At 42.2% G+C, this 9,810-nt stretch overlaps 1 protein-coding gene across 1 annotated transcript; it reads left to right on the forward strand.

The window, feature by feature from the left end:
- The first annotated feature begins 304 nt into the window (after nucleotides 1–304).
- On the forward strand, nucleotides 305–9,497 carry LOC117764956 (oxysterol-binding protein-related protein 2-like). The gene is made up of 14 exons (XM_034591134.1): nucleotides 305–424; nucleotides 716–865; nucleotides 987–1,074; nucleotides 2,882–2,957; nucleotides 3,440–3,574; nucleotides 3,956–4,053; nucleotides 4,167–4,349; nucleotides 4,532–4,639; nucleotides 4,736–4,825; nucleotides 4,909–5,023; nucleotides 5,583–5,702; nucleotides 6,532–6,655; nucleotides 6,781–6,871; nucleotides 7,424–9,497. Exons 2-14 carry the CDS (start codon nucleotides 829–831, stop codon nucleotides 7,524–7,526), a joined length of 1,368 nt encoding a protein of 455 aa, XP_034447025.1. The 5' UTR covers nucleotides 305–424; nucleotides 716–828; the 3' UTR covers nucleotides 7,527–9,497.
- Nucleotides 9,498–9,810: the final 313 nt, after the last annotated feature.

Genomic DNA, 9,810 nt, shown 5'->3' on the forward strand with positions numbered 1-9,810 from the left:
TTCTTCTTCTTATTCTTCTTCTTCTTCTTCTTCTTCTTCTTGTTCTTGTTCTTCTTCTTCTTCTTCTTCTTGTTCTTCTTATTATTATTATTATGATATAGTGCATCGTTCAAAGTGTGTTTCTAGCCTCCAGAGTCCACTAGTGAATGAATGTATATATTGATTATTTAATATTATTATTAAATCAGTGTCTTGTTTGATGAGTCACTTCCTCTGAGTTTAAATTAAATCAAACTTTGCTCTTTTTCAAAGTCACATCTGTGTTGTTGTTGTGGTTGAGAGCAGCTGCTGGACCCTCTCTCTGATTGGCCCGCTCGGCCTGTCGATCACGTTGTCCTTGCCGCCCACATCCGCCGTGGTCCAGCGGTTGCCCACTCTTCGGTTGTTTACGTCTTTAGCGCGTTAGTTTGACCTCGACTCTCAGGTACGTGTGACCGGGCTGCGTTCGAACCCCCCGCCCCCCCCACCCATGTGTGTGTGCGTGTCCGAGTGTGTGTAGCTAACGTTAGCTTAGCTCCGCCGCCCCGCTGACCCGCAGACGAGTTAAATCGGCGATGCTAACGGCTAACGCTAGCTAGCCACACAGCTAACTAGCAGCCCCCACCCCCCGGGGAGCAGGGCTGTTGACGGCCGATGTGGTTTCAGTGGTTTCCCGCACGAGGACGTGTTCTAGGGTCTGCTCGGCTCGGTGCTAACCAGCTGTCCGTGGTTGCAGGTGGTGTGTGCGGCTGTCAGTGATGCCCGGGGAGAGGACGGGCTGCTGCGGGGACGGGACAGGCCGGAGGCGGGGACATGGCTTCTGAGTGACGCCTCGTTTACTTTGTCAGGATGAACAGCGAGGAGGAGTTTTACGACGCTGAGACAGGTGAGGTGGACAGACAGGGGGACATGATGCAGGACACGCTCGCTCCCTGTTCGCTGACATGAATGACCTGTGACCTCTCCTCCTCCTCCTCTTCCTCCTCTTCCTCCTCCATCCTCTGCAGGGCTGGAGTCAGATGATTCCTGTGAGGTCAGTTTCAAAGATGCCCTGGTGTTGGAGCGCAAGCAGGAGAATGGAGTGTGGGAGCGCAGGTGAGGGACCGTGTGGTGTGCATGCATGTTTTCAGGTTCACGATCACACAGGCAACATCCAGTCTGACACGTGTCCAAAAAGCACATGTCAACAAACGAACAGAGGTCAGTGAAGGTCACCCAGATAGAGGTTAAAAGTGTGTAGAGTTTAGTGGTGAAGTTCCACGATGCAGCTGATTACTTACCTCAATGCACTCGGATCACTTTAATCATTCACAGTATTTATCTACGTTATTATGTACAATCAGTTTTCACAGCCGTTATCCTGTTCACCGTCCTTTTACATTCATCTACACTACTCTTCACTTTATAATTGTACTCCTGCTCCTGATGTAAATATAAAGTATTTAAATATAAATGAACCATTCTAGGGTGCAGAAAACAACAATTCGTATAATTTAGATGATTAAACACTAGTGAAAACATCACTAGGATTATTTTTATATTCAGTTTCTGCCAATAATCTTACACACTGGACCTTTTAAGGAAGTAAAATAAGTAGCAATAAAAGACGATAATTAGATAATAAATGAGTTACATGAGTTCGTGTAAAAAGAAGAGTCGTAAAAGACGTCATTTAAAATGGCTACTGTCTGAGTTTCGTAGCCTGAAGGCGTCACCGTGAACTCATGAGACAAAATATGATCAGGTTGGGTGATAAGATTATTTTTCCTTCTTCTTCACCTGATTCTCCCCGAGGGAACATGTTTAGTTATAGTTTTTTATTCTTCGTGTTATAATGACTAAAATACAGCCACTGCAGCAAACAGACATTTAAAAATGACCCTTTCCTCTAATGTTGATGACGTAAATGTTTGTGAAACAGTCAGAATATCAATAACTCATTCAGGGCTGGGCTACATGGCCTAAATTATATTTTAAGACTAAATCTTTCTATCAGTCAACATCGATAATTATCACAAAAACAGTATCTAAGCAACCGGCTGAGGATCTTAAGATGAAGCTAACTGATGCCTACAAAGCAGAGGAGGCTATAAAAAGACAAGAAAGCTTTTTCCAGCTTGAAATTTCAACTGTCTTGAGTTGTCGTATAGAAATAACAGCAGAGGGAAACATCTGACAGATCAAGTAAAGTCTCAGATCAAACTGTGCATCTGTCAGAAAGGTAAATCAAAACCTCCCTATGACAGCTGAAGACCTGCAGGAAGGTTAAAGCTGACACAGAGGCGGGGGAGCACAGTTCCACACACAAACATGATTTCATGGAAGAGTTTTGTGGCACCGAAAACATGTACTGAATAGAAAGAAGAATGGATTCTAGTTGATATCTGCAAATGTTGGCTGCTCATGTCCTGCAGTCAGTTGAGATACTGAAAGTGAGAACAGGCCAGATTCCACAACATGACAATAATCCAAAGCTTATCTCAAAATCCACCATGAAATACTTCAAGAGATGTGAAGAGATGATATTCACTGAAGAAAAGCTTATTTTTAGTGTCTGTTTGTCTCTTTAACTTAATGTATAACTTGTGGCCAAACTTCTGCCTACACCTGCATGTTTGTATGAACGCAAGCATGTCAGCACATGACGACTCCTCATGAGTGTGGGTTCGGGGTCTTTATCATGCATGTACTCACACGTGTTGGCAGACGAGGCCTGTGTGACCGGATTTTTAACATGTCAGTCTGTGAGCACCTCCTCTGCAGAGCAGGTCTGTGGAGCTGCAGTCGTCAGTCACATTATTGACTTAAGCTTTTCAGCCGTTAAGGAAGCAGCTGTTAACAGAGACACTGCGTCTGATTTCACGCAATCAGTTTAATCTTATTTGGTCCAAATGTGTACCAGGAAAACGCTGCCTGCGGAGATGATCTCCAGAAACAACTTCAGCGTGTGGAGCATTCTGAAGAAATGCATCGGCATGGTGAGTCCCCGACACGTGCACGAGAACAGGGAACTATTCAGCTTCTGTGACAGTTTAATCTCATCTTACCGACGTCAACTTTGCTGCGGATAAGTTGCATTCCGGTTATGTTTTGGTGTAACATGCTTTTTAAACAACGCTAATTAAATGAATGATATGTTTCGTCTTTCTCCTTAACGCTACAAGATCAGTCTTGTTTTCCTCTTCTCTGCTCACTCGGCTGTAATTGGTTTGAGAAATACTTTCTCTGCAGCCGTCTGACAGAAGCGCAGTGACTCGAATGAACATCGTTAATGCAAAAGTCATGATTCTCTCATTCTCCTGGTTACTGTTTTTCTAGTTTAGAAGTAATATAATATGCATGAACTGTTTTTGTAAAGTATTTTTGCACCACAGTGCCTCTGCTTGTAACTGTTTACTTTTTCTTCTGTTTCCTGACTTCACTCTTCTGATTTACTTTTTTTATTTTTGGGGCTTTACAGGAGCTGTCCAAAATAGCAATGCCGGTTGAGTTTAACGAGCCACTGAGCTTTCTCCAGAGAATCTCGGAGTACATGGAACACACTCAGCTTATTCACAAAGCCTGCACTTTATCTGACTCCATAGACCGCATGCAGGTAGAGATAATGGATTTGCTTTGTTTTTGTATTTCTCTTGGAATAAATTCCCTGTGTATTATCATCGTTGTAAGGACACCTGCACTTGTGTATAATTTCGAGCTGCAACTCACTATTCATTTCTGTATCAATTCAGTGACTTTGTCGATTAATTATTTGGTCCTTAAAATTTGTTTCATATTCCAATTTATCTGACTAAAACTGAAAGATATTTAACTTAAACCTAAAACATAAAAAGGCCACAAATCCTCACAAGCTACCTCATTGGAATGTTTAGTATTTTTGCTTAAAAAAACAATATGAATCATTGATTTTCAGTTGATTGATTAATGGACTGATGGTTGCAGCTCTGCTCTGATTCACTTCATGTTTCTGTGACAGGTTGTCGCTGCTTTTGCCGTTTCAGCCGTAGCATCTCAATGGGAAAGGACTGGAAAGCCATTTAATCCTTTACTGGGGGAGACTTATGAACTCATTAGGTATAAGAGAAGACAGTGGAAACTTTAATTGCCCCGTACAGTTTTGCTTTGGTGATAAAATGATTAGAAATGTCATTAATGAGGGTTTTTAAATGTTTTTTTTTTTTTTAAAGAGAGGATGAGGGCTACAGATTGATCTCGGAGCAGGTGTGCCACCACCCCCCCGTCAGTGCCTTCCACGCTCAGTCTCTGAAGCAAGAGTTCGAGTTCCATGGCTCCATCTACCCGAAGCTCAAGTTCTGGGGCAAAAGTGTGGAGGCTGAGCCCAAAGGCACGATGACACTGGAGTTACTGAAGTGAGTCGTTCGTGTAGTTTATCTAGTTTTCTCCATGAGGTGTTAGAACTCAATGTTGGCATGTGGAAATATGTTAAATCCAAAATCTTGTGACGAGTTGGATCAGCTGTAACTGAGTTTTGCTGCATAAAAGTCTGTCTGATATGAACTTTAATTTAAAAAGCTGTTTTTCTTTTTTACAGACATAAAGAAGCGTACACGTGGATAAATCCAATGTGCTGTGTGCATAATATCATTTTAGGAAAACTCTGGATTGAGCAGTACGGAACCGTGGAGATAGTGAATCACAGGTACAGAGATAAACACTGTTCCAAACTTTAAACCGTTATATAGACCGATGCTTATCGATCAACTTATTTATATATTGTTTCAATTGAATTCCTCAGCACGGGAGACAAGTGTGTGTTAAACTTTAAACCATGTGGGATGTTTGGGAAAGAGCTGCACAAAGTGGAAGGTTACATCCAAGACAAGAGGTAAGAGCACAACAACACTGTAAACCACCAGTTCCTGATTCATTTCCTCTGAAACAAACTTGATGTCTGTGCTGTGGAACTAGTAAGAAGAAGCGGCGAGTGATCTATGGGAAGTGGACAGAGTGCATGTACAGCGTGGACCCCAAGGTGCATGAAGCGTATAAGAAGACGGGAGGAGACTCAAAAAAGCTGAGACAAGTGAGTGATTGAAAAGACTTCCACTGAAATGAAATTCTGCTCAGAGTCTGTTCTTTCACATTTTTATCTGTCGTACAATGTGAAGTGAATCTGTGGATTTACTCATCGCTCTGAAATGTTTTTTCTCAAACGGTATCTTTTCCTTTCACAATAACGTGCAGTGGCATTAGTAGCAGGTAAGGTAAACGTGTACTTGGTATTCTGTAGTGTGCTACTGCTGTTGTCTAGTTGGAGTTGTGTTCAAAGTGCAGTGTATGGTTAGATCATTGCCAGCACTATCCCATAATGTCTTGCAATGACGTGCATTGTTGCTTGAGAGACATGTTGGATTTGTGGCGACTGTAGTTCTGTGGGTCACCTGTTTGCACACGTACTGTATTTAATGTCGGCTCTAAATGATCTGTCTGATGATGGTTATTTTGTGTGTGTGTGTGTGTGTGTGTGTGTGTGTGTGTGTGTGTGTGTGTGTGTGTGTGTGTGTGTGTGTGTGTGTGTGTGTGTGTGTGTGTGTGTGTGTGTGTGTGTGTGTGTGTGTGTGTGTGTGTGTGTGTGTGTAAAGGAACATAGCTGTGAAGGTGAGGAGGCAGAAGAGATGCCGGAAGTTCAAGAGACTGTGACTGTGATACCAGGAAGTGCCTTATTGTGGAGGATGACGCCGCCGCCTGCCAACTCTGCGCAGGTCAGGATCACACACACGAGAACATGTGCTACACAATGAACGTAGGCTTGTAGACTCTATATAAAGATGGACGAAATGCCAGCTCCCTAAAAGTTAAGCCAAACCACCTAGATTGCCCCCCCGGTGGATGGCTTCAGTAAAGGTCATAAACCCCACCTCTTCCATGTTTGTAGATGGGACATTGACCAAACTAAAACATTTTATCTAGTTAATTAGATTGATTGAGAGTGTGTATCGGCAGAACTCGCTACTGTGACGCCATCCCCAGATCGCTGCTGTGCTGATGATGTCTCTGGCACAAGATGGCAGCGTTGACCTCTGAGATATTTTGGCTTTGTCTCTGGACAGTGGGAGGAAGTGGAGATGCATTGTCCCTCTCTCTGTACAGTTCATGGGCTTGAACAACGAGGAGTGTAGAGTTGAGGATTTAACAGTTTGAGGATTAAAAAAAACAATCTTCTATGAAGCTTTATTTAACTTTTCACATTTAAAAGTCACTGTGACAGTTACATTAGCAGAGCTTCAAATGTCTTAAACCAGATTCATAAATCATCAACTTTATCATCTGTATTTACTCTGTCACCCACTTACAAGGAATGAGGCCCATTTGAGGAGAAACAGACCCAGTGGCACAGTTTACATGTTTCAAGCTTGTCTTCAGAACAGAAACTATGAGCATCAGGCCACGTGATGGTTCAATCACATCCCTCACTGTACAAAATGAAGAACTGCATTTCTTTTACCACTTTGTGTCACATAAGAAGTAAAACCATATTATTTAAAAGATGTTAACTCGTACTTTAACCTCTGTGTGAATCCTCCTGTGTAGATGTATAGCTTCACCAGTTTTGCCATGACACTAAACGAGCTGGAACCCGGCATGGAGCGGCTAATGGCGTCGACAGACTGCCGGCTGAGGCCCGACATCAGAGCCATGGAAAATGGAGACATGGGTAACGCTGACCTCACGTGAACGAGAGGGTTTTGATTTGAGAAGCTAAAAACTGCTCCTTCCTTACACATGACTGCATCACTGACATGATTCTGGCTTTTTTATTTATATTTTTGTGATTATTAGACTCAGCAAATACAGAGAAAGAGCGGTTAGAAGAGAAGCAAAGAACTGCACGACGGGAACGCTCCAAGGACGAGGAGGAGTGGTCCACCAGGTGTGTGTTCATTCTTTTCAAGATGTACTTTTAAATATCCATCTCTTTAGCAGTGGCCAATTAACATCGGGTTCAAGTTGGAGTCTCTTACATTAAAGATACGACTGCATTTCATTCATTTCATTTAAATTTGTGAAGTGTGTGTGTGTGTGTGTGTGTGTGTGTGTGTGTGTGTGTGTGTGTGTGTGTGTGTGTGTGTGTGTGTGTGTGTCACATTCTCCCTCTGGTGAAATAAATGGCAGATATTGCACAAGAATCATCACTGTTTCCATAAAGGTTTTGAAAAAGAAAGATCATGAATTTAGAAACCACAACATCACCTTAATGACAGAAGCTCATCATTTGAACAAACTGTTAAAACCAACAACACAAGTTCAACGTGTGTAAAGTGAAGAAATTATATATAATAAGAAGAAGAAAGAACCTCACTCGCAAATCAAAATTCAGAAAATGTGTTTTAACATGTTCTTACATTTGTACATTGCTCCTGTTGTGTAACGGCCTTTCAAGCCGTCATTGAAAACAGGTCTTCCTTCTTTTATTTCTCGTCAGGTGGTTCAATCTGGGAACAAACCCCCACACGGGAGCGGAGGACTGGCTCTACACAGGTGGATACTTTGACAGGAACTACACTGACTGTCCCAACATCTATTGATGCCAGAGGGAGCTCACTGTGAACGTCTCCTCCCCGACTGGCTTTGCTTAGTTTCTCTGAGCATCGAAGATCCGTGTGTCTGTGACGCTCACTGGTACCGTGTCCCTGTCTGAGTCAATGTAACGCTGATAACATCGAAATGTTATCAGGACAATTAACAAGATGATCTGCAACCGACTGTGAACGTCGTGCACAGGAGAAATGTTATATTATGGAGAATTTTAGAGTTTACTTACTGTAAATGTACAATAATAGTCCACATTACTCACCTGACGAGGGTTTTAAACCAGTCGCCTCTGTGTGATCGCTGCCGTGCGGCTGCAGGACCCAGAGCTCCGACTCCTATAGGACGTGTTTCCAGGTTTAGGTTCTCCACCGTCATCGTACCTGTAGACAAACCACACACTTCTGTCAAGTTGCATTCAGATATCAGGGGATATTATACACATCTGCTACTTTTATATAAACCCTATTTGAATATTAGATGTCTATTTTAGTTAGCACTAAACATCCGTACAACATCACAAGTGTGATTATTTTCTGTGACTGGAGACATACAGTAAAATCGAAAAGCTGCTTATAACCACGTTTACTGCCACGGTAAACAGATGTTGTTGGTACATTATATTGTTGTCCGCTGTAACATAGATGGTGTGTATAATACCTGGTGCATGCATGGTCACCAGGTGGATTATTTACACACGTTTAAGCCATAAAAAACCTTTTCTGCACTGAGTTTAATACTGTAAATGCATTTACATGAGACTTTAAAGCAAAGGGATACAGAGCGGATTGGTTTGAAAGAGGGGGGGGGGGGGGGGGGTTAAAGTCTGACGCTGCAGACTCCAGCTCCAGACTGTTTTTAATTGTTTGTGTAGATGGTCACAGGTTGTAAACACAATACCTGTACGTGGATGGACAGAGGAGAGAATCAGTGTTCCAGGAAAAATAACCTGAGCCTTAGGACTGTCAACAAATATGAATACTAGCCTACAACATGAAAAATGTTCATACTAACGGATTTTGTAACTCCTGTTGTTAATCTTTGTCTCACTTGAAATTAGGAGCACAATCTTTCTCTAAGTTCTGGGCATCATAGCTCCAAGTAGGAGAGCACACCTCTGCCAAACGTCAATCAAGCTGCACCAACTTTCACACACTCACAGTTGTCGGTCCCTTAAACATCAGATTATTTTTCAATCTTCCACGCAGACTTTTATTCACTGTGGAATAAATGATTTGTGATATTCTCTGGACACTGGATCTAAACAGAAAAAAATGTTATTCATCTCAGATATTTGCCCGATCGAGGAGCTGCACCTCACACTTCTCTGCTTTGAAGAGAAAACTGTGTCCTGCTGATTGTTCATTAAAGACTTTCTCTTCACACGTGGACACAAAGTAACTCTGAGTGTTTCCAGCTTGAGCTCCTCAGTCATTCTTCAGATCACCACACACACATGTATAACAGGAAACTGTTGACATCATGAACCTATGCAAACTGACCCATCCACTCTGCCCTCCTGAAATGTGAAAAATAAAAAACACTTAATTTCTGCCGAGCTTGCAGTTAATGAATGTCGTGTGCTGATGATGATGATGATGACGTTAGAAACTACTGCAGCGTAGAGATGTTCCTTTTGGTTTCTGAGCACTAACCTCACATTAAACTGCACAGTCGCCCGCTCTCCGTCCTATGCACTTCGTGTTTGGTGTAATGTCTGACCTGGTGTCTTCCCCCAGCTGCTCTCGTCTGTTCTCCTGGATTCAAAGCACTTCGTGAGGCCTGCACACTCGGAGGTGCAGCTCCAGTCGGATGGTTCCTCCGATCAAACCTTCTCTGTGCTCCTCGTGTTTCTGTGCGACGCCAATCTGAAATGTTTACATTGTGTGTTCTCCTCCTCCTCATACGCTTATCCTCACCTAACCATATGCTTACAAGGCATATTTAAGAAATAAATTATGGAAACTGCCAACAATGTCCTTGTTTGAAGATTTTACTTTCAGTTGTATTAGTTTCACACTTGAACAGCATCTTATGAGTCCAGTGTTTGTTTTTATACCAGTGCTAATTTGCAAGAAACAATTAATGGTTTATATATATAGAATGGTATAGTCTGTCAACAGAGAAATAATCTACAACTCTTGATTATTAATTCATTGTTTTCAAGCTAAAAAAGTGAAGTCACCAAATATCTAAAATATATTTCAGCTTCTTAAAAAACAACAACAAAAGAGGCAAATACTAGTTAAGAGAAACGCCACCAAGGACACACTAAACTAA

Source organism: Hippoglossus hippoglossus, chromosome 7 (assembly GCF_009819705.1).
Source record: "Hippoglossus hippoglossus isolate fHipHip1 chromosome 7, fHipHip1.pri, whole genome shotgun sequence".
Classification (NCBI taxonomy): domain Eukaryota; kingdom Metazoa; phylum Chordata; class Actinopteri; order Pleuronectiformes; family Pleuronectidae; genus Hippoglossus; species Hippoglossus hippoglossus.

Bases quoted from the DNA above. Each gene is read 5' to 3' on its own strand.
- LOC117764956 (XM_034591134.1), top strand. From the start codon at position 829: ATGAACAGCGAGGAGGAGTTTTACGACGCTGAGACAG. The intron at 2,958-3,439 runs GTGAGTCCCCGA...GGGGCTTTACAG, and splicing joins TGAAGAAATGCATCGGCATG to GAGCTGTCCAAAATAGCAAT. The intron at 4,640-4,735 runs GTACAGAGATAA...TGAATTCCTCAG, and splicing joins GTGGAGATAGTGAATCACAG to CACGGGAGACAAGTGTGTGT.